Source organism: Seriola dumerili, unplaced genomic scaffold (genome assembly GCF_002260705.1).
Source record: "Seriola dumerili isolate Sdu_G_001 unplaced genomic scaffold, Sdu_1.0 BDQW01001124.1, whole genome shotgun sequence".
Taxonomy (NCBI): domain Eukaryota; kingdom Metazoa; phylum Chordata; class Actinopteri; order Carangiformes; family Carangidae; genus Seriola; species Seriola dumerili.
Window position 1 is genome coordinate 3867039 of NW_019175379.1, and position 25494 is coordinate 3892532.

Below are 25494 nucleotides of genomic sequence, written 5' to 3' on the forward strand. Positions count from 1 at the left end.
CTCCTGAGCTATATGACATAGCTCTCTGTATTTCTATTTCTTTTAAGGCTTCATGGTAATGTTCATCCACAACAAACTTTGAGCAACTCAGTCAGAGCCTATTCTGGACATGGGTGTTATTTGTGTTGCTAATTAAACAAATTCGAGTGATTACGATTGCGTGATGAAGAATGAGAATTTTTTTATATTGAGATCTCATTAGCTCAGTTATTTCTTTTTTTTTCTACTCACTGGATTACATTCATTCATTTATAATGCACACTTATATCATCAATGGAACCATAATACTAATTTGTTCATAGACAGTAACAGGCCTTTTGTTCATGTGAATACCCCCACTGACATTATGCAGCTTATTTAAGAGCTCTGAACAAAAGCAAAGGAATAGATAAACTAGCATGTGCTTTTACACAGCAGTCCCAGAGGTACCCAGTGAATGCTTGTCAGGATAAGTCTGGTACTCTAGCCTTCATATGGGAACCCTGCTAAATGGGCTCTTTTAGAAAGAGAGGCAAGATTTATTGGATTAACTTCCAAAAGACCATAAATTATGTATGCATATCCAAATTACCTATCAGGACCAGTCCTGGTGGGGACACTGCCTTAGTGAAGTATCGGAAGAAGACTCCCCAATAACACAAAATACCTTATCACAGGCACAAAGCCTAACAGATACCTGAGGATAATTTGGGTGTTTTGGCAATTTATCACATGTCTATATAGATTTTCCCCTTGTAGAGTAAATCACAATGTCTTGGGGGAATAAAAAATCTAAGGCATTAAGCATCACTAATGGATGCAAACACAAAAACTGGAGTACAAATTTTGGGGGAAAATGGGTAAGGGACAAGACAATTCATCTCAACATGCGTTAGTGAAATTTGCCCTGTAGCTTTGCGATGTAACTGAATGACTGTGAAGCGAAGCATGAGAATAAAAACTGAGTTTCAGTGGAGCATTTTACAGTAGCGGCTTTTGCTCATGTCAGAAGCATTATGCTCCCTGAGATGCCTGTATTAAGCAATTCAAACATGCTCACTGGCTTTGAAGCACTGTTTGCATTATCATCAGTAATGCAACTTATAATTAGAGAAGCACGGCTCACTCCTTTACTCCCCAAACACAGAAAATGGAGGAGATATGATAGGGGTGTTTGATTGTGAATTCCACTGGATTTACTAAACTATATGTAATTTGTATGCAAGTTTGGCACAGAAAAATGACTGCCTGCAACAAAGTGCACATTTGTATTGATAGATTGCGGAACAGTGTGACAGATAAAAGAAAATGAATCAGTATTGTTTCTAAAGGACATCAATGTCAGTAAGAAAAGAAGAAGGGTCAGTGCACCAGAAGAAGACAGTGTGCATGGCAGCTGCACTAAATTAATAAGACAACTAATGCAATAAAGAAATAATAGCTTCTTAGAAAAAAAAATGGCTGCAGCAAACACTAACACACAAATACCTCAAAGATTGACCATTTGTAACACAAAACAAAGAGCACACAAGGATTTGGTTTTGCAGTGATTACAATTGATTTGAATTTGGCATTCACAGAGTTGCTAATGTACTACAATGATTGGTGAAACATTTAAATCACAGTTACTTGAATTTATCTACTGTCAATTTTCAATGTCTTTTATTTCCTTCAGTCGCTTTTCAGTTCCTTACAACTTCACAGCAATTTTGTGTCTATATTCTATATTCTGTCTACATATGAAATAATCATTTAATAAGTCAGATTTGACTAGTTTTAGCATCATTCTTAGTTCTTCCATTTTTATTTCTCATTTTTAAAAACACATTTGATAATTCATTGGCCTCAGACAGTTCCCACCACTGAATTATGACTTTTAAATTCTCCTTCACTCACACAATGCACATGGATGAATTCCTATGTGCGTCGATTGCATAATTAGCTGCAGCCCTGGTACAGCTCAAACTGAAGGAGACCCACAGCATACAGTAAATCTGCACGGAGCTTTTGTGCTGCATTACATTTTGCTCTCCTGTAGTCTGCATGCTATTTCACTGCTAGGATTTTAAGTCTATTGTAAGAGAAATACATAAGTGCCATTAAAAGTGCTTCTTGACTGAAGTTTCCTCTTTTCACAGGGATCTAAAGGACATCAAAGAGAGGAATACAATGTCTGTTCTGATGACACTGCCTTCCAGTGTTCATCCTATCAGAAGCTTATTACCATAATTCAGAAGTCATCCAGGACATTTCCCAGCTGACTGGATACCATGATAACCAATCAGATTCTGCTCCTTCTGATGCTCTCTATCCTGTGGCCCAGTGCTGCCCTGCCTTTCACACCTGGGAATATTGGGAATCTGTTTGGGATGGCAGAGAGTGATGGGAGGATTCTCCAGCGGTCCAAACGTGGATGGATGTGGAATCAATTCTTTCTGCTCGAGGAATACACAGGAAATGACCATCAATATGTCGGCAAGGTAACGTGCCCGAACACACTGTCTGCAGACTAATTATAGAAGGTTTAGCTTGTTGAAGTAGTGTTTGATGTAATTGGCTGAAGACGAATGGGCTGTCAGAAATCTGGCTGTTTCGGGCACAGTTAACTGGGGCTATCGGAAAACACAGGAAGTGTACACAAACCAATCTTTGCCTCGAGTCTTTCTCAGTTTGAACTGTATGTTTTATCCTATCGTTTGTTAAATGAAAATCAAAAATATATACATTTCCTGTTGGGCACATTCCAACAATGCAATGATAATAATTTCTTATTGACGGCTTTTTAAAACTTTTTTTTTATTTCTTTGTATTTACTATGACGCCACTTTCATCAGCCAAGCAACTTAACCACTGCTCAATTCAGTAAATAATACCAAAGCTACATGAGTCACGAGCAACTAAGCTGAATCTTGCTTGTCAAGCTATTTTCCATGCCACAGCCATCAAGGACTTAGACATCTTTTTTTTCAAATGACACCTTGAGGACATTTTACGGGCACTGTGACAGACACAGATGAAAATAAACAAATTAAACAAATGGACAGTAACACCTACTGCTCAGTAATTGAAATCAAACACACTCAAAACAAGAAAAATAATAATAGTGTTTATTTTTGAATTCAATTTCTTTGTAAGAACTCTCAACTACGTCAAGGCCCAGAGAAGTCTGATTCAAAACAGGCACAAGATTAAATCCAGTCTCAGATGTCAGTAGAGTGCTTTGGAGACCAAATTCAAAAACTCCAGCTCTTGCAAGACACTTTTCCTCCCAAGAATCACAAAAAAAAAAAGTTGAGTTTCGGGACAATGCTCCTCCTCCCCACCCGCCCAGATCAGAGAGGTTCTTGTCAGCTCACCCGTGCTAGCACTATAAAGACAGGTGTGATGGGGAACGCTACAGTTATCAACTCGAGGGAGGGAAATGAGGTGACTGTCGACAGCCAATTTTCTCAGAGGAAGCTGGCTTTCATCACACACCTCATTCTCCGGAGTAAACAAGTGTCTTGTGCAAGGTTGAGTAGGGGGATATGACAACTTCTTTTGCCGAAACCATCATCCTGATGTAGGTGAAAAGAAGGGAACAGCAAAAATAAATTGAATAGAGAAAGAAGGAAGAAGAAGAAGAAAACATATCAATCAAGAAGGCCAATGAAATTCACCTTGCTGTGTTATATGATGAAGCAGCAAAGCAAATGCTAACTATAAATGGGGCCATCCATTGATAAATCAGTGACTGGTGCGATTTGGCTTTCTTCTCGTCTCTTTGATGCTTTCTAGCACCCAACTTCTGTGGCATGACAGCAATCACATTCGCCAGTTCTCCACTCTTCCTGTGTCCAATATAATTTGCTATTAAACTGTCAGAAAAACATGAGGCTGTAATAAATTACTGAGGTGGAAAATAGGGCAGCCACATACTGACATTATGCTTTAGAGAAGAAGCTGTAGCGATCTATCACTAATTCTATCAGTTTAAATTTGGAGCTTTACATATAGAGACAGACTATGATGGAGACATAGATTGATACAGATCAAAATATAGGGCGATTTATAGACAAAAACAAGGAGACCTGCAATGATTAGTCAATTTATCTCTCCATCAACAGAAACTAAACCGGCAACTATTTTGATAACACTTTTTGGGTCCAGTGACAATACATTGCTTGTTTTGTGTAACGTAGTCTAAAAGCTTAAGATATTCAAATATAAAACATCACTGTGGCCTCTGACAGACTGTGAAAAAGTGCGTTAAAATAATAAAATAAATTCAAAAAATTAAAATCAATTGTCAACTATTATGATAATCGGTCCCCAAAGGAAAAGGCCAATAGTTCTTTGATTCCAGCTTCATAAATAGTAGGACATGCAGCTTGTCACTGGTTCATATATATATATATATATATAGAAAACTCAACATCTTCGAGTTGTTTGCTTTTTGTGACCAGCAGTCATCTCAAAACATCATATTGTTTTTCAGACAAAACGATTAATCGATTCATCACCAACATAATCAGAGAATCAATCAATAACGGAAATAACAGTTAGTTGCAACCCTCATAGATATAACAGCAGATAAACAGAAGATAGATAGATAGATAGATAGATAGATAGATAGATAGATAGATAGATAGATAGATAGATAGATAGATAGATAGATAGATAGATAGATAGATAGATAGATAGATGACAGAAAGACACAGTGATAGAGAGACATTTTCAGATGAAGATAGACAGAATTGGAAATGCAGACAGACAAACAGATAACATAAGAGAGGTAGAGAGAGAGAGACAAAAAGAGAGATGGAGAACTGAGACCAAATGCAAAAAGCACTTTCAAGCCCAGCACAAAGCCATCAAAGCCTTGATGGTCGCCCTCATAAAGATCATTTAATGGTCTTCGCAGAGCACTGTGGGAGACCTGTTTATTTCACATTCAATCAAACCTCTCCAATCAACCCACACACACTCACTAACTGTCACTTGAGGTTGATTTCTTGATTACGGCAATCAAATTTGATGTAAAGAACAGTCACACTCTTGTATAGCTTGCCTCTTAACGGAAAAGGAAGCAGTGCACCACTGCGACTCCAATACATAATAAATGCAACTCATATTGCTTATCAAGGTGTTCAAAAGAGATGCTGCTTTGAGGCTTACATGCTGAGTGCTGCTGACTGATACCCCACAGAATGATAAAAAAAAGAACTGCACTAGTAAAAGTGAGGTCTGGAGCACTTATTCTTGCTCAGCAGCAATTGTCAACACTGAAGAAAAAGGCTAGTATACTTTATGACTGTAAATATACTATGCAGTGGCTGTGCGTGTATGAAGTGTAAAACCCTCAAATCTCATTTTAACTGACTTTCACGGAGCCATTAATGAGTGTGAGCACTCACTGTGTGCAGCTGTGGTGCCCTACTTCTTAAGCAGGGCTGTGAAGTGTGAACACTTGCAATGCTGAGCAATACAACCACAAACTTTGGATTCTGGAGCATTTCAGTGGTGTGTTTGAAGTGAACAAAATCCTATTAAATTCTTGGTACACTGCATTGTCTTGTGCCTTGTAAACAAAATGTGCTGCCCTAAATTTGAATATTCAAGGTAGCTCTCTTTGTTGTGTTAATATTTTGCCAATAAGTATCCTTGAGGTTTTGCACGGCCTTGTTCTATACTTTCATGCACTAATTTTGTAGAACTTGAATGAACTATGCAAAAGTACAAAACACACAACAGATACTGTAAGCTGTAACTTTAACCTGCATAAAATATATTATAGTGCAGTGCCCCAATACTAAAGAATTTTTGTCTATGTCTTAAGAGAAAGAAGGAGAGAGGGAGGAGGAGTAATTATTCTGTATCCGTTCTCACTCTATTTTCCTATCTCCTCTTTGCAGCACTGAGCAATGCTTACCAGAGACCTGACAAGAATTGCCAATGATTTTGCTGCTTTACTGACAATTCCTCAGTGTTTGTGCAAGGCGATTTAACTCATCAAGGCACTCTTCTGTGCTTCTGTTGTAAGGCCTTGAAAAGGCTGTGTTTGTGCTGCAAGGCCTTGAAAGGAGAGCCTCTAAATCTCTGCAAATATAGTGAGGTAGTGCTAACATTTGATTTTGTTAAAGCTGTGTGAAAACACTTTGTGTCACACTTTTGAATACACATAAGAGTATCAGTGCCATTTTTTTTCTAGCTGTACTACATGTACTATATTTAGTCTGCATGTCAGATGCAGAGTATAGTGCACTTTGGCGTATGAAAACTCACCTCTGGTATATATAAAGGTTGGTTTTTTACACTTTGAGTCACTAAATTAAATATGTTAAATTGATACTTCATCTTGATGGTGCTGTGATTAGGAAGTTGATGTAGTTGAAGCTAAGGGTTTGCATTAGATCAAGACATACTAAGGTAAAAATGTAAAACACATACCACAAGGTTCTACAAAGAAATGTAAAGTTCTTATTATCCTGTAGGCAGCCAGCTACATAAAGTACAAGCTCCTTTGATGGCTCACTGTTTGTTGTTTTTGCCTCTCAGGTTCTTGTTTTTTTAACACAATTAACAGGGACTGGGAAATGTGGTAATAATCCCATAATCAAAAGATTTAGAAAATTGTAATTCCTGCGGTGTGGCATGATCTGAAATTGCGTTGTCCTAATAATTACACTGTAATCACAGGAATGTGTTTGAATGTCGCAGTCCTGTAACAAAATATGTTCTTCTTATGTTGCAGAGGAGTTCAGCATTGCGTACTAAGCATGTCCTAATGCATCATCACCACTACATAGACAATGAATTTCAAAGTAGAGAAAAGGTGACTGCAGCATTGAACAGATTTTTTTTTTCTTTAAAATAAATTGCACATACTGCAGATATAAAGCCCCATTTTAATGCAAAAATTCGTGAAAACACTCCCCTGCTTGCCAAAATTAGCCTGTCATTCATAGTCAATAGCAGTTGCAGCCTTCACATCCATAACACATCATAAATCCTTGGTTCACTGGTCTCCAGCTCAGGAGAGAATTCATATTCACAAACAATGAATAGGCTGTCCCAGAACACAAATATATGTGAAAATTCAAGCTGACTGATATTCCTATTTAATAGACTTTGGATAATGGAGTTCATCTGCATGAAAATATTTTCAAACAACGCCAAATACTGTGCATATTGCTCATTTGAACTTGACAGCATCTTGTTTTCACATGCGTCCCCATTTTTTAATTCTGCCTGAGAATAGCTAGCACTCTGGCAATACATTTCTGATTTCCATCCAAAGTTGTACTGTTGACATCACTCTTCCAACTGCAGGAAAAATAATTAGTTTCCTCACAGCATGCAGACATTAATATTAATAAGTTACTGACGTATATTCTGTGTCCCTAACTACTTGTCATTTAAAATGTGAACCCATGAGATAGTGCTCTAAATATATCTGCTGACAGATCCAGTACAGTAATGAGCTTGAATCAAGTGTCTGTCACAGTACGCCACCATTACTCCTCCATGACACTTGGAGCCGCTTCAAGGTGATGGATAGGTCAGAGGTGACTAATTTTAGCAATTGTTGCTGTAGGTCAGGTTTTCATCATTTTTCAAAGGGACAATTTAGAAGAAAAATCTAAGACTAATTTGATCTGGAGTAATGGAGTATGTCACACTTGACACTGTGGGTGCCAAGGCACTGTTCTGTTCTGAGACAGAAACAGATAGATTTCTCAGTGGGTTTACACCATTATCTCACTCTCAAACAATAGTGTCAAATCTTTTCCGACATCTAGACTATGATTTAAATGTAGCTGAAGTCCCCTTAGCCAGCAAATTTATTTAATGTATTAATTCACAAGAAACCCATGCAGCATGTAATCTTTATTTACTGCATGTTCAGCAAGTGAACTTGAGGAAATGTGTGGATAAGTTTGGTCCTTGGATATTTCAAATAAAATATGAAACAAAGCACAAGGCCAGTGAAGTCAAGTCAATTATGTTTTCAGAACTCACAAATTGGACTCTGAGGATTTTTTCGGAAAGCGTACAACATCTTCGATCCTCAGAGAGCCTATCTGATAGGAAAAAAATAAAATGAAATAAAAATAAAAAGAGAGCTTATCAGGCCAACCTAAGAGATTGCAGAGAGTTACAAGTTCACAAATGTTACCTCTACCTGTGCCTGTATTAGTTTATATTTATTTATTTATTCATTTATTCATTCATTCATTTGAAAGAAAAAAAAAGAAGAGAATTGCAACCAGGGCATGAAGCTTTAAGTGGGGAGTGGTAGAGAAGCAAAATTCTCTCAGTAATGCCTTAGAGAAAAGATCCACAAGAACAGGGTCATTTTACATTTATTTTATTCTATGTTTTTATACTGTTCACATTTTCAGTCACAGTCAAGAACAGCACAAAGTATTGCAAACAGACTTGTTGCTGGCAACAAGGGAGGCAATGTGTTGTTATTGTGTGGAGTGGTGCTCAAGGGCAATGATTACTCTACGTAAATATTCTTGCTAACTTTTTTCCTTCTTTCTTTTCCTTCAGTAGAATTTGACTTTTAAAAACTATCTAGCGTTGCCAATGGTTACAAAAACTTAATGTCTGACTGAAAGCTGAAACTACAAGCCTGGAGTGAATTACGGAAGAGTGTGCAATATCTCCCACAGCATCACTGTATTTCCACAGTGTTTGACTGTAGTTTGTTGTTTTCTTGCATAAAATGTCTCTCTCTAATTTTCAGCTGCACTCCAACATGGACAAAGGTGAGGGCAATGTGAAGTACGTGCTGACTGGAGACGGGGCAGGCACACTGTTCCTGATTGATGAGAAGTCTGGAGATATTCACGCCACCAAGAGGTTGGACAGGGAAGAGAAAGCTATGTACACGCTGCACGCCAAGGTTCTGGACAGAAATACCAATGCAGAGCTGGAGCCGGACACTGAATTTAATATAAAAATTCATGACATCAATGACAATGCGCCAAAGTTTGCAAAGGACATCTACTTAGCCAGTGTCCCTGAGATGTCTGAAGTTGGTAAGTTACAGTTCGCTTTACTTTAGAGCTGAATGGATTAGTGGATTAATCACGTAGTCAACAAAGTAGATCAACAAAAATTAATTGTCTACTATGCCAAATGTTCGCTGGTTTACAGCTTGTCAAATGTGAGGATTTGCTGCTTTTTCTCTGTGTTATATCACTCCACACTTATGCAAAATATGCAGCTTGAAGAAGTCACCTCGAGCTCTGGCAAATTGTACCTTTTTTATTTCTTTTTTCATTCATAGACCAAAAGATTTAACGATCAATTGAGAAAATAATCACCATATAAAACTGTGAGGAAAAATATTGGTCCTGATTTCATTGTATATTTAAGAATTGATGTAATAATATAATTAACAGGACTTTTACAAGACACACTTGCCAGGCAATGCAGAAAAACCCAAACACTGAACAGTGTTTTTCAGTCAGCTAGACCGGCCTAATGTGACACTGTATTCACTTCTTCAAAGTTATTTGCTGCTTTTGTGATCAGCCAGGCTCATTGGGCATTCATAACAAGTAATGCCATTTGCCATTTTTAATAGGCATAGAAATATTGAAAGTTTAGATTGTCACAGTCTTTCCAATTAAGGATTTGCTTCATTGCACTCCACTTCAATCCATTCAAGTAATATAAATAAACCAATCGGCATGAATATAAACAAAGCTTATGAAAATAATGCATGCAACTCGAAATCAATCCTCAATTATGCAACCACAAATTAATACACAGGAGCAATCAAGGGTAAATCAAAACCCAATTGTCTATATGACAAATAACAATGTCCTATTTGGAATTCATAATGCACTGCTCTTAGATTTCTCAGCTGCATGGATAATGGCCAAAGGTGGGTCAGGGTCACCACTGCTCGTCTCCGGACTAATAAACTGCCTTATATGTTCAGACTGAACACATTGGTTAATCAAGCCAGCCAGCCATGAAGAATCAGCAGCTCCCTTTTATGCTATCAGTGCTGGGGCTAAGTGGGACAGATGTTCAAGGGTTCATTAGTATGCACGGAGACAGTCAGACCCAAACAGGACACGGCAGAGGTCCCCTGAATGCCAAGGACAGTATTTGCAATGTGGCATCATTGAAATGCTTGGGTTGATTATGCAGGATATAAAATGGAAGAGACTACAATGACAGTGTAGAGGAACTGAGCTCTTTCTAAGCTTAAATATCTATTAATCTTAATTATTTTGCACACAAACAGCACATATTCAAGAACCTATTACTTAATTGTGGAAGCCGGGCATCTATATGTACTTTGCACACATTTTTTTTACACATTTTATTTTTTCTGTTTTCATGGTCTGTGCTTCAACACAGTTGATTTGAAATAAAATAATGAATACTACATTGAAGTGCCAAGTCTCAGCTTTACTTTGAGCAGGTTTTCATCAATATTGTCCCAACTGTGTGGCTGATGTAGCCCTTTTAACACATTGTACTGAAACTGCACAATGTGTTATAAAGTCAAAAGTAATTGGACAACTGGCTACAGAATGTTTCTTGGGGCGCTGTGTATCGTGACTCAGAGCTGACTGAGAGTTGCCATTTAGATTGAGGTGGATTGTCTGTCAATGAGGAGTGATGAGGGGACCATGTGAGTGAAGAGGAGACATTTGACAATATCATGACCCTAACCTCAGAGGATACACCACCAAGATGCAAACCAATGGTAAACCTCAGAAACAGAAAGGCCGAACTGCGGTTTACAAAAACACACAAATAGAAACCATCAGAAAGTTCTATGGACTGATGAAACAAAAATCACCCTCTATCAAAATGATGGAGAGAGGAAATTGTCGAGAGAAAAAAAAAACGAGTAGCTCATGACCCAAGGCCACCACCTCATCTGTCAAACATGGCGGTGGTTCTGTAAAGGCTTGGGCACGTATGGTTCCAATGGAACAGACACATTTATTGATGATTTCACTGCAGACAGAACCAACATGGTGAATGCAGAGGTAAACAAGAGGATTCTGTGAGCTCAGATTCAGCCAAGTGCATCTTAATTCATGGGTCATGTGAAATATGGTGATTTTGTCTGACTTCACATGTATCTGTCCAATTACTTTTAAACCCCTAAAGTTTGGTCATTAAGTGCTAAAAGGGCTATATCTGACACAGTTTTTTTTTTTCTACAATCATGTAAACCTACTCAAATGAATGCTGAGACTTGGCACTTTAACATTGGATTCCATTATTTAATTTTCAATTTGATGTGATGAAGCACAAAGCCTGAAGAACACAAAATGTGTAACTGTCCAAATACTTAGAGTCTGGAGAATAATAAAGCATCCATGAGCCCAGTAATTATATTTCAGTTCCTCAACTCATCAGTAGAAGCTTGTCAGTATTTGCCAAATGTTGCCACACCTCTGATTCTGACAACATATGAGAACAAAAAGAAAACAGACAGAAGCTTTCAGTCTCACTGATATTTAAAAAGGGATCCAACTACTAGGTTACCATGATTTAATCAAAGCAATAATTTTCACTGAGGTGCCAAATGAGACCCAGCCACAATGCAAGCCTATCACTTACATTTCACAGTTTAAGCAGCTGTGGCAAATACCTTGTTGTTTCTTTAAAAAGGGAAGACAAGATGAGTTATGCTATGTTCCTGATTGACTGTACCAAGACATTACTTCCTCTTTGTAGCCCACTAATTTGACTTTCTCCAGATCCTTGTTGTTTGACATGAAAATTAGACATTAGTCACTGGGTATCACTGAAAGACGAATAATATCAGGAAACTGCTGGTATTAAAGCTGTCAGTAGGATTGCATTGTGCTGATGGGTTTGCAGCAAACTCCATTCATATGACAGAGAAGCAAATAAAAATATGTTGAGTCAGTTACTTGATCGTGTCTCGACTCAAAGTGTGCGGTATCACGGCTTTAGAATTGACTCTGCATGTTCTATTTGCAGGTACATCTGTTGTCACCGTTACTGCCACTGATGCTGATGATCAAACATATGGGAACAGTGCCAAGCTTGTGTATAGCATCCTACAGGGACAACCATATTTCTCAGTGGATTCTGAAAATGGTAAGCCAAACCCAGCAGGATCTCTTTGGATGCATCTTCTAATGTAATGCAAGTCTATAAACAGATCTCACGCGCTGCTCGGGTAAGTGTTTGTGAGAATTAAACAAGCTGAATAAGGATTTGCCTCTCAGTCAGACTGATCTGGTAAAAACTTGAGATTTTAGTCTAAGCCTCTACTGTAAATTTACTTCAGGAACACATCAATGAGATTCCTCATTTCATCTTAAATTTCAAATTCAGTTTTCTTTCTACTTTTCAGTACATTAAATATGACAAGCTGAACCTTTTCAAGAAGATAGTGGTGTTTGTGGTTATCAAATTTCTATGAACATATAACACAAATTTTCTTTTTACTTATGTATGTACTTATTAATAAGCCATTTACTTTTACCGTGACTCATAAACTTGAAAAGGAAAACTCTTTCAAAGCCATTATTTACAATATTTATTTACAGCATTTCTAACTAATATCTGACATATTGTGACATAAGCTTACAGTATTTGCCATCCTAAGATGAGGTAAAAGTTTTATCATTATCTCAGGCATACGGAGGTGCTTCTTTGATGTTGTTAGCTCGAATTAGGGTGAAAATAGCTAGCCTGTGTCCGTCCATGACAAATTCCAAAAATTGCAAAATTTAGCCTTTAGCGACAGTTAGCATATGCAGTGTATCTGACTTTGTTGACCAACAACAGTTGAGGTCCATATACATGTAGCATTAGTCCTTTCTGATTTCAACAGCAAGTGTGCTTCTTTAAGAAATATAATGGCACCTTGACTATACTTTTATTTAAAATAACGAGGAAATACTCATTAGGAATCAATGGATCTGCCAAGTCACAAAATGTTGAACCAAAAACTGTATATTGCGGCACTCACAGCACATGGATGAGTTCAGGTAAAGATAGGCTTAAATACTGAAAAAGTCAGAAGTGATGTTAAAGATGAGACAAGCCGTGTTTGTTTTATCAACATCAATTAGGGGCTTTTGTTGTTTAAACCTATCCAGACGCAAGACTCAGGATGTCCTGCACTTTGTATACCCACCAATCACCCAGACCACCTCCAACAACAAGCATGTGGTAAATAACTGTAGCATTTGTAACAGCAGAAAAAAATTGCCAGGGAACATAATCCAGGCAGCTATTACATTTTCCCCTCAAAACACAACTGACAAACCAAATTAGTAGTATATAAATGCAATTTCCTACAAAACATGGTTGAGAACAGAGATGGAACTGATCATCTTATCAAATTTTCAGGAAGACAGCATATAAATTTTCCAGTTTTCTTTTAAACTGGCAAATGTGGGAGAAAGAATGTTATTTTTTCCAGGCACCATCAAAACAGCCCTGCCTGGCATGGACAGAGAAGTCAAGGAAAACTACCAGGTTGTGATCCAGGCTAAGGACATGGCTGGACAAATGGGTGGGCTTTCAGGAACCACTACAGTCAGCATCACCCTCTCTGACGTAAACGACAGCCCACCACGCTTTGCTAACCGTAAGAGGCCATTTTCTCCATATTTCATATTGATTTCTAATAGGCTTTTGAACATAAGTGAACTTTTGTTCAAAGACAATTCTCTTATAATACTCATAACACATCCAATTCCACAATAAATTTGTTTTGTTCACTCTCATGTACAGATTCCTTTCGTGTGACTGCTGTGGAGTCGACAGAGATTGAAGGCGCTATTGGCCGTATTAAGGCTGATGATCCAGATAATGGACGCAATGCTGAGATGGAGTACAGTATTGTTGGTGGTCATGACATATTCAATATTATCACTGACCAAACCACACAAGAGGGAGTCATCATAATCAAAAAGGTGAACCCAGTTTTGTGTCTTTTTTCCCCTCTGAGGTGCTTTACAGCCTTCTTTTATGTATGTTAAAGGAGCTGTTTGTAAGTGTGGCTATTGCTACATAGCCAGTGTTAGCATCAACAGCTGTTTACTTACGAGTCTTGCCAAGAACATCAGTCATCATTGCACTTACAATAAAAGAGGTTAAAATACGCCCACTGAGCAGCGCTACATCTTCAGGGCAGATTGGAGGCTGCAGCAACTTATTATCAGAAAGTGACGAGATGGGCCAATTGGGCGAGAGCTAAATTGTTAGCATGCTAACTTAAGTTAAAGATAGGAAGTAACAGACACAAAAGTATAACAAGAGTTAACGTTAGCATGCTTTCCCCCGCTGGAGACAGCTATTGTTAAGTAAAGGAATGAAGTTTGATGCTGAATTGACAACATTTCCTCTCGACTGGGAAGTAAACAGCTGCTAATGCTAACACTGGCTATGGACCAAGAGCAAAACTTACAAATGGCTCATTTAACTGCTTTGTGCTTTGTAGTCTGTAACCAGCGGCAAACAGTCATGTAAGTATTACTTCACTGATAATGGCTGTGCAATCAGACAAAACACTTCTTGGCACAAGTGACATGCTTTCATAAAACTGTAATGAAAAGCCTGGTCATCAAAAGTGTTTCAAGGAAAGCCTTTGAATGAAATGTGTTAATACATCAGGTAATACCTGCGAGATCTGTTTTTAAACATATATGAAAAAATGTGACTTTTAAACTCAACACTACATTAAGATGTTTATCTATCACAAGATTGAAAGTGAAACTCCTAAAAGGTTGAAGAATTAACCTTTAGGAGCTTCTCTTGACTGACTTGACTCAAGTTGTACTATGTTTAAATTTAAATTAAATTTGAGCTCTCTCTTTTTTATCTCTATTTAATATGTACGTTTCACTTCAATGGAAAGACAGAATAGTACAGTTTGAGATTAGAAACCACCCCTGATAACGTTTATTCATGTAAGAAAGACGACAGAATTTATTTTTGAACCGCAGTGTAAAATCAGATACCCTAAGCCTGTGAAATGAATAATATAAAACAGTCTTTTGCTAGAAACTCCTTTTAGTTTTCCCCTAAGACTTTCCAGATCAGTATTCCTCACTTGGATTTGTAACTTAGAATTTAGAGTACGAAAAAGATAAAGGCAGACAAATGAAATGCAATAAATTGCCTATCAAAATCCTAGAGGCTGACTGTTTTTATGGAAAAGTCTACAGCTTGACTTCTGATGCTCTTTCATCTCCAGGCACTGGATTATGAAAGTAAGAGGGACTACGAGTTCAGAGTGGAGGTGAAAAACACCTACTTAGATGCAAGGTTCATCCACGGTTTGCAATTCAAAGACTACGCCACGGTCAAGGTAACAGTAGAGGACGTGGATGAGCCCCCTGTTTTCACCAGGAACCCTTACATCATCGAGGTGCATGAGGACACAGCTGCTGGCAGCTTTGTCGGCGTGGTGTCGGCCAGGGACCCCGATGCTGACAACAAGCCAGTCAAGTACGCTACAAGAGACAGATAGATGTGTTTAGACCCTAAACAGAGCCAGACTGTTAAAGCCAAATGCCAACTCTCTTTTCTACCTTTTCACAACAAATTCATTTCCCTTGGGCATCGAGAACTCACACTTTCGTCAACTTAGAAATTAATCAATGACCTGTTAAGCAAAGATTTCCTCACCAAGCAAGTGAGTGCAACGTTCTATTGTGGTAATTTGATTGCTTCAAAACTCATTGTTCCAGCTTTAATTAAACTGGTATAAAATCAATAAGAAAACAGGCAACACATGCTAGAAATACAAAGTCTCCTCTTATCAGTTTCTTAGAGTGAGGACAAAAATGTGCCCACTTGGCTAAATCTAATCCATCAGCCTAGCCATGTGTCAGTGTGTGTGTGTGTGTGTGTGTGTGTGTGTGTGTGTGTGTGTGGGGGGGGTTTATTCATGGGTCCCTCCTGGTGATTTCCCAGTGGAAAATGGCGGCGGCCCTGTGAAGTGAATACAGACACTGTTTATTTCCCAGAATTATGTAAGCCCTCTGTGGCACTGCACAAAGTCAAAGTGAAAGAGCCTAATTTGCTGTATCGATTCACACAGCTCAGTGCCGCCATTCCACACATATGGCGCCTGCCCGTCTCTGACACAGAGAAATGCCACTCTCGGCCCATGCCACATGGTGTATTGTGTTGCATATTCAAATTTCAGTGGAATATGAAAGTTGATGATGACAAATGAGGGGGCACGCAGACAGATGTATCATCTCCTGACAACGGAGAGAAAAGAATACATTCTCTTTTGGAAATGAGTGAAGCACTGTGCAAAACACATCTATATGAAGTTAAGGTGTGAAGACAGATCTGTGCAAGACAAAAGGATTAAAACTGCACTCAGTTTTATTAGCAAAACTTCATGTACTCAAATGGCCAAGACAGTGACAGATAACCTTAATGTGCCCTGTTTACAGTTCTTCAGGACATATATGCTGGCATAAATAACAATTTTTGTGTTATTGTTTCAGATATTCCATTGATCGGCACACAGATCTAGAGAGATTGTTCAACATTGACCCTGTGAATGGCACCATCACAACACTGAAAGCACTCGACAGAGAAATGTCCAAATGGCACAACGTCTCTGTGGTGGCCACTCAAATAAGTAATTTCAATTTCTAACATACTTTACGTCACAATCAGTGATTTATGATTTTGTATAACTTTTATCATTAAGGTTGATTTTTTTGTTTATTTTTTTTGTGTATTTTGTTGTTTTCCAACCTTGACTTTTTATTTATTTCAGATAATCCACGTCAGACAACTCGAGTGCCTGTGTTCATCAAGGTGTTAGATGTCAATGACAACGCCCCTGAGTTTGCAATGTCCTATGACACATTTGTCTGTGAGAACGTCAAAGCAGGACAGGTGCTTAAAATCCATGATCTCTCGTCTCTCTCATCTCCATAAGGATTTGTTAAATTAATAATTATTACTGAAGCATAGTGTAAGATCTATTAAGACAAATTCTCAAGCTGTGGCACAGTTAGAGATATTTGTCAACATAGACTGTTCCTTATTATGTTGCATAATTATCAGCCTTTAGATAATGTGAAGTTATATTGTATGAATTAATGCAAATGATGCTGAGCAAACAGGGTACAGTATGATGGCTGACTCTAGGTAATTTCATGAGTCCAGAGTTGTACAGTATTCTGTATGTGTGGAATCACCAGAAATCAATATGTATTGACATACATTAAATGAACCTGGAAGCATGTAACATGTGGTTGACATGATACTCTGCTCTGAGAAGAGCTACATGAACAAGTCAGACAGTTTAACTAAGGGAGGAGTCATCAACCAATCACTGCCTGTCTCTGTCCACAAAACTCACATGCCATGTACATGATGCATACTCACAGAGAGCCATCACTCACACTAGAGCCATGTGTTAATTGTTGTGGAGTTTCAAGAGACAGCAAATCCCTTAATTATCTAAACACTCCTCACTAATTACTGATTAGTCTAGTATGTATCTGATTGGCCTCGGTTTATTCTGAGTAAATATTTTCTTCTGCAACACTGAGGTTAAAACATGCAGTCTTGCTTTGCAAAGAAATAAATCATAATGGAGAAAATTGATTTGACTGTAATCAAAATGCCACTTTGTTTTGTCAAAGTATTTGTAGTGCACATTTAAAAACAACAAATGCTGGCCAGAGTGATTTACTTAGAGATTAATTTATGGGATTATTTGATCAATGATTACAATGAAATAAAACCACAGAAGTGATCAAATGACAACACAGACAAATAAAAAGATATAAGTAAATTACTGAACAATATATTATACGGATGATAACTACTGGAAGGTTAAATATAACATATGGGTTTTTACAGCTATCAGAGGAGGAGGAGATCTAATAGTGAGTAGCAAACTGTTTCAAAGTTCAGGACAGACAACAGAAAATGCTGGTTCACCTTTGGATTTTAAATGGGTGTCTGGAATGGAGAACAGTGACTGGTGCAAAGATCTGAGGGGTCTGGAGGTGGAAAAGGGGAGGAGAAGTTCAGAGATACAACCTGGTGCTAGTACATGCAGTGCTTTAAAAACACATCAAAGAAACTTAAAATATAGAGGCCAACACAGGGGAGATATGGTCTCACTTGTTGGTACCAACGTGTTTTAGATTAGATGCTTATAGACTTCCCCACTAAGGAGGATAATTATGAGCTTTTGTGTATTCTTTTTCTCTCTCATACTTTGTTCTGTCCTTTGTAGCTGATTCAGACAATAAGTGCTGTTGACACAGACGAACCCCTTGTTGGACACAAGTTTGTCTTTAGTATAAGCGCCACCAACCCAAACTTCACCATCGAGGACAGGGAAGGTAAGATAAGCATTTTTGCAATTCCTAAACGAATAGAAATAATTTTCTATGTTTGTTACAATAAACAATTTCATTCCTGGTTCCCGGCTATTGGGGGAATGCGGTTTGAAAATGTGGTTTGATATGATGTAAGTGTTAAGGACCTTAACCTTAAATGTGATGTAGAAAATCATAGATTAGAACTGAATGTATTCAGTATATTTGACAGGAAAAAATATACATTTCCATTGTGTGATTGTGGTCTTTTGATTGACTTTGTATTGTTGGTATCCTTTCTCTTGATTTGTTCAGCAAAACTTCATTTACAGAAAAGCCATGGTGAAAGTCGGTCTTCAGGCAGGCATCCCACATCTATCATGCACTGTTATAGAGGGATTTTAGTTTTTCTGTCATACAAAAGAAAATATTTAGTTATCGAAAAATATGTTTTTTCAAATGGAGGGAGAAATGCAGCGGTAGTTGAAAAAGCTTGCAGTCACAGTTTGGACAACTGATGGCTGGATCTGTTTAATCACTTTATATTTAGTGTAACTGGTCAGTATGCCTAGTCCTAGTTTTAGCATCGAATCAGAGTAAATTGTGACTGAAACTGGGATGCATTGCAGTAAAGTGAAAAGACTGCATCAGAGACTTAAGATGGAGACTGAGTGGAATTATAACAAACAAACTTTGGACTTTAATTAGTTTTGCATGAGTGTTGCCATGCGTAACCTAAAGGCTATTGTCTTTTTAGGATGAGGACAACTATGTGATCACTAATTAAGCAGTATTCAAAATTATTTTTGAGGAATTAAGATTTTTTAATAAACAGCATTGTTATTAGTATTGCTTGGTGCTTTGTTTGAATTAATATAGACCTTAATAATTTTCAATGGCACTGCAAAGTTATTATGAGCTGTCTGTCACAGGAGAGACAGAAAAGGAAATAAAGACTGCAATTCTTTCCTGTAAGATCATCTAGCTAACTGAAATATCTCATCCCTGACAAGCTTTGCCCATTTGCATCTTTCCGCAGATAACACTGCCAATATCCTGACGCTTAGGGGAGGTTTCAGCCGACGTGAGATGAGCATGTACTTCCTGCCTGTAGTAATCTCAGACAATGACTACCCCATTCAGAGCAGCACCAGCACACTGATCGTGCGCGTGTGTGCCTGTGACAGCCGTGGAAACATGCAGTCATGTAGCCCCGAGGTCCTGCCCTTCTCAGATGGTCTCACAACTGGAGCTCTGGTGGCCATACTGCTCTGTGTCATTATTCTCCTCAGTAAGTCCCCCTCGTGTATGAGCATGTGTATGTGCAGGTGTGTGACCATGTATGTTTTAACCCTTTTTGTTATTCCTGTAATGTTTGATTCTTGCTTATGCTGTGGTCTCAACTGTTGCTTATAGTAGCATCTCAGTTCTTCTACTGAAGTCTATATCTTTTCATTTATATAGCCTGTGATTAAAAATTGGCCTCAGAGAGCTTTAAAATCTATACAACTTAGAGCACCCTCTATCCTTAAGGCTCACAGAAAACCCTTCACTATATCTTGGCCCACTTAGTTACTGTTGCTATGCCAGCCAAGCTGTCTATTCTAGCATCGCACATATCCAGTTTACAGTTTTAACAGCAGCAAATTTTGAAATTTGTAATTACTTATGAAGCAATAGGCATTTCACACAAAATTCAACAAAAGCAGTCATCTCAGTTCTAGCTAACAACTGTTGGTTTTGCTGGATGATATGAGAGCCGTCAAGGTATCGGCTGTATCTAACTGGCTAATTGATGTCGGCTCCTTGAGTTGGCTGAAAAATAAAAAAAACCCAACTGAGTTCTATTTTAAAACAACAACCCTGTAAAAAAAAAAATAAAAAAATAATAATAATAATAATAAAAAGTCTTATGTTTCCACTTCAAGGCTGAAGACAGACTAAAGCTACATGTCCCAGGCAAACAGTCAGCATCATGACCAGTAAATGTTCCATGTGGAGACATGTAAATAAGGAGCAGCCTTGTTGTTGTATAGCAGGGTAGCAGGTCAACCCAGGTATCGTATTACAAAATTTTAAATAACAATGCAATATATGCTGGTATGGATGCTTAGTACCTAAAAAGTCCCAATGGAAAGATAATACAGGCTAGATTTGAGCTGTATTGTCCATATTTTCAAAAAGTAAGTGTCATTTCAAATACAATAACCTTAAGTATTAGCACTGAGCTTGAAACACATAACCCTAAGTCAAGTAATAAGGTTGGGGTTGCTGGAGAGTAAAGTTCGCTGTAAAGAGATGGAGAGACCATTACCATAAACTTGGATATAATAGCTTCCATTCTACTCTCCCACACAACAAACATGTCAGTCCTTAACAGGCTTTTGTAACATAACCTGTAACCCCACCTAATAATGTGGTTAGCTAAAGATACGCTCTTTGGCTATGCAGGCAATGCTGGGTCTCTAATAAATGGTAAATTAGGAAACCGGACTTGCTGATATTTGCAACTTATGTAAGAGCAGACAAACACACTGTTGAAACCATTCCCTATACTTTTGCTGGTTGTGTTTTTGTGTTTGGATAGGCAATTAAATAACCAAATATTTCATTTACTGGAGCTCAATGAACACCTCTTCAGCTTATGGAGAAATCCAATGCTTGAAAGCCCTTTGTTTGCTAGGCTGTGGTTGGATAATCACTGTTTCAGAATGGGGTTAAACGAACAGTAAATTCTATCGACTCCAAATACCCGCAATGTTAAGTACTTTTCCTTTATAAAAATTGAATTTTTCCAAACAGAGATTGACCAGACTTTGAGGTCACATAAATGTCAGTAGGATGCAAGCACTATGGAAGCATGTATCTGTCCAATCTACATGGGCCCCCATTGCCACACTCAGAAACAGCTCTCTTTTTAGCTTTACAGCTCCTAAGCTCTTGGTCAGACAGGAGTCAGCCAGTCTGAATGACCTTGCCACAGCATTAAGTGGTAGTCAAGCAAGTGGTTTGCTTTTGGGTCCATAGTGTGGGCACATGCCTCAAAAAAGACCCCAGACAGACCTAACTTTCATATGCTCCAAGGTGCAGCCAATTCAGGGTGCTGAAGTCAATAACATGTGAGTTGCTTGCTCAAGTACATGCTGCTGAGTGCCCACATGGAGGGAAAAAAGATCACATGGTCTATCGTTACAAACATGACATCGATTGAAAGCTTGGACTCCCAACTCACTGCAATCTATAATATGTTGCTGAAAATATGACATTCTGCCAGTGGTCCCCCCCTTTGACTGACAGCAGCTCAGCATCTCAATATATTAATTCAACATTAAATACAAACAATTGTTGGTACAAGGAGATGTTTTTTAACAGTGTTCTTATAGTATTAGAAATAAAGCACTGCAGGGATTGAAAAGAAGCAAATCATTGTTATGATAATTTGAATTATACCAACAACTGAATACCAAATTTTGAAATTGAATCATTACTGGATCATATGTGTTGTAATTTAAACAACACAGGATTTATTGCATTGAACTATTTGACTTTGGAGACTATCTCTCTGAATTTCTGTGGTCTGAATTTCTATTTCTGAAATTCTCAATATTCATTTTCAAGTTGTGCAATTTCAAAAAACGTATTTCAAGCATATATATGTATACATATTGGGGTTGTTAAATAATATTTAAAAGCTACATTGAAGTTCAATTCGGACCGAAAAATTCAAGTCAAGTGATGCATCCAGGATGCCAAGAAAAAGCAATCGAGCCTGAGTGGAATTTTGGCAGTACCTTCCCCAATGATCCATATGGTCATTAGAAAAAAAGACACAAATGAGCAGTTAACACTTCATACTTGAAACATCATAGTTATCATTAAAAGAAAACTGCCCTGACTCTTGGTATACGATGAAATGTAAACCTTAGACACTTGGTACGCCCAACTGTCCACCTTGATGAACAGTCATTATTCACATGACCACAAGAGGTCACTTATTAGGAAAAGATAACAATAGACCATTTAAGGCAAAAATAGTTGATGCAGAGATTTTTTTTAAAAATAATTTAAAAATACAGCCTGTAGCCAACAGCTACAGGAGGACTTGTTAGGTTCCTTTTAACGTATGAGTGATCATTAGTAATTAAAGCAGATTTAATCAATGACAGGTTACTTTGCATTTTTGGTTGTTTTCAGCAGTTCTCCCTTAGAAAATACTACTCTGGTTCTAAGCTCCATCCATTTGCAAATAAATCCACTTAATGTGAATTTCCCTGGTAAAGTAGGCTGCGTGTTACTTCTTGACATTCTAAAGCACCACATCAGCCCTGCTCGTGATCTAATGCTGTATGTAACAGCATACAGGAACAACAGCGACAGTGCCTATCGTTTTACCCAGCAAAAAGCTGAGATGTGTAGTGCTTATGGTCAAGGGCATATCAATAAGTAATGGGTTTCAACTGTCAATGAGCCTCACCTTGCTTGGTCGAGTACTTGATAGGCGTATTTCTGACTTACCAGACAGACATTGTGAATGTAGAGTCCTTGCAAACTGTTCAGGGGATTGAAATTAGAAATGTGTATGTGTGTGTGCTGCCCTGTATATGAGACCTTAACTATTTCCATGTGTTGAATTTGGATCCTCTTCCTCATGTCACGATTTCTTGCTTTGGAGTCTGGTGTGTTAGCTGATCTACACCCTGAGTAAACTACTCATATGAGCAAATTAGTGTTGACCAGCTTTTCTTCCATCTGCTTGTTTCAATTCCAAGTTTTAAATTCTGTATCTGATGGTGGGCAGATCTTCTCTGACACATTATGTGTACTAAAGGTTAAATTCCACGCTCTCCTCTTGAGCAAAATATCATGACATCTGCTCATTATCTGACGCTTTTCGCGCTTGAACCCCCCTGACAGACTGTCTCATTCACCTCTGCTTGACTCCGACAGACAGGCACTGAGCTGGAACGGCTCTCCCTATCTGGTCGTTCTCATTGCAGTCCTCCACACTGTCTAAAAATGTGGCACTAGTCAGTCACACATGTCCGCAAAGAACCTTTTAAACTGCCACCCCCACCCAAACCATGTTGAAGGCATTGTAATTAACACCCAGGTGGGAGGCAAGCAGACAACTACAGTACCTGCTGATAGGACAAAAAAGGGAAAGTAGAAGGAGAAGAGCACAGGTGGAGGAGGATGTTGTGCTTGTCCTAAATGAGAGATTGCTTCCTTTTCCTCTGAAGACTTATGAGTTTATTTAAAAACTTGCTACCACACAGTGCCACTCTCTGGAAAAATGCTCATTCTGCAATCTCTGATTGTCTTTTACTGCTGAAAAAGAATGAAGGAGATGAGATATGAGGTTGTGTGCTGGAGAGCACAAAAAAGGATCTTCCAACCACTGTGCATTTTATACATCGAATATGCCGTTAAAGGGAAAAAGAAAGAAAAAGCTTTTTCACTGAATCTTTAATAATAGGAGGTGAATGCCTGAGGCAGTGTTGGGGATTTATCACTGGTAGCAAATGTGTCTCCCCTCTGTGCTTTTGCTCCCCTGTGCTCTTTAATGCATGACACATGTTAGGAGGCACGCATCTTATGCTGAGCTTTCTCTCTCTGTATTTCCCACTGTTTTTATGTAGTGATCGTGGTGCTGTTTGCTGCCCTGAGGAGACAGAGGAAGAAGGAGCCTCTGATCATCTCCAAAGAGGATGTCAGAGACAACGTTGTCAGCTACAACGATGAAGGGGGTGGAGAGGAGGACACTCAGGCCTTTGATATTGGCACACTGCGCAACCCAGAGGTGATGGATGCTAACAAGCTGCGCAGGGACATCATACCCGAAATGCTGTTTCCCTTTCGGAGGACATCACCTATAAAGGATAACACGGATGTCAGAGACTTCATTAATGGGAGGCTTCAGGAGAACGATTCAGATCCCACAGCGCCCCCCTATGACTCCCTGGCCACGTATGCTTATGAGGGCAGTGGGTCACTGGCAGAATCCCTCAGTTCACTGGAGTCTGCTGCCACTGAGGGGGACCAGGATTATGATTACCTCAGCAACTGGGGACCACAATTCAAAAAGTTGGCAGAGATGTACATAGGGAAAAGCCCTGACCGAGAGACCTAGAGAAGCCATGAGTCTCTCTTTTATTCAAGCCCATTTTTTTCTGTCTGTTTATCTAACTAGCTAGCCAGACAGCTATTTGTCTAGTTAGTTAGCTGGCCAGCTAGTTGACTATCTGTCTACCTATCTATCAAGCTATCTATCTGTTTATCTGTCTAGTTTGCTAGCTAGCTAGCTAGTTAACTAGTTGTCTATTTGATTCTCATACACATGCGTGCGTGCACAGGCACTCAAACAAAAATTCCTGCAATCCATGTGTGGATGCTGAAATGGAAATTAAGACTTGAACTGAGTTGAATTTTCTCATTGATGGAGATACAGTATAATTCTCACTGTTTTTGGTCATAATCAGTAAAGATGCCTTTGACTTTTAGGATTTTTTGTGAACAATGGTGTGGACAATGTGTTTTGTAATTGACCTGAGAGATAGTAGTATTGTATACTATCAATGTTTAATGGCACTGGACTTGGTTTGGGTGGGGGAGGGAAGGAGTCAAGCGGCTTTTCCAGCCAAACTCCATTAAATGCTGTAAATGTACAAAGTGTTTTTAATGATCGACATCCTATATACTATTTGCTATCCTTGTTTGACAAGCAATGTTCATGTGAATGGTTGGTGCAGTTTATTTGTCAAACTATGAATTCATTTCATCATATAGGTGTAATATGTAATGGAAAGTGTATGTTGTAGGAAAACTGTCATACACTGAATTCATGCTGTTTGAATGCTGAGTCATATTGTTTTATATTTATATTTTTATACTTATTTTCTTAATAAAATTATTTAAAAAAGAAACAGCTACATTTCCAGTCCAGTGTGCAGTGTTTTTTTACCGCTTTTTCAATATCACTATGAATTTAGAAGGGTCCTACACACTGATAGGTTCCCTAGGACATATGTGTTTTTTGTTGCAGTTTGCATCGTGGGAAGACTAATCCAGTTGTGGTTCATTAAAACTTCCATATAACTATCTGTCAGCAGAGTGATAATAGTGATAATAGAGGCCATTTTGAGATTGAGTAAAACTATTATATAAAAACATATAAAGCTCTGCTCAGTGTATT

General features: G+C 38.3%; 1 protein-coding gene across 1 annotated transcript; it reads left to right on the top strand.

Annotated features, from left to right (window-relative positions):
* Window positions 1–2229: 2229 nt before the first annotated feature.
* Window positions 2230–24459, top strand: LOC111237820 (cadherin-10-like). The gene is made up of 11 exons (XM_022767075.1): window positions 2230–2459; window positions 8714–9008; window positions 11956–12075; window positions 13412–13579; window positions 13726–13907; window positions 15191–15444; window positions 16461–16597; window positions 16739–16860; window positions 18218–18326; window positions 19342–19593; window positions 23942–24459. The coding sequence occupies exons 1-11, from the start codon at window positions 2250–2252 to the stop codon at window positions 24430–24432; spliced, it is 2340 nt and encodes a 779-aa protein (XP_022622796.1). The 5' UTR covers window positions 2230–2249; the 3' UTR covers window positions 24433–24459.
* The last annotated feature ends 1035 nt before the right edge of the window (window positions 24460–25494 follow it).

Bases quoted from the DNA above. Each gene is read 5' to 3' on its own strand.
- LOC111237820 (XM_022767075.1), top strand. From the start codon at position 2,250: ATGATAACCAATCAGATTCTGCTCCTTCTGATGCTCTCTATCCTGTGG. The intron at 15,445-16,460 runs GTACGCTACAAG...TTATTGTTTCAG, and splicing joins GCTGACAACAAGCCAGTCAA to ATATTCCATTGATCGGCACA. The intron at 19,594-23,941 runs GTAAGTCCCCCT...GTTTTTATGTAG, and splicing joins CTGTGTCATTATTCTCCTCA to TGATCGTGGTGCTGTTTGCT.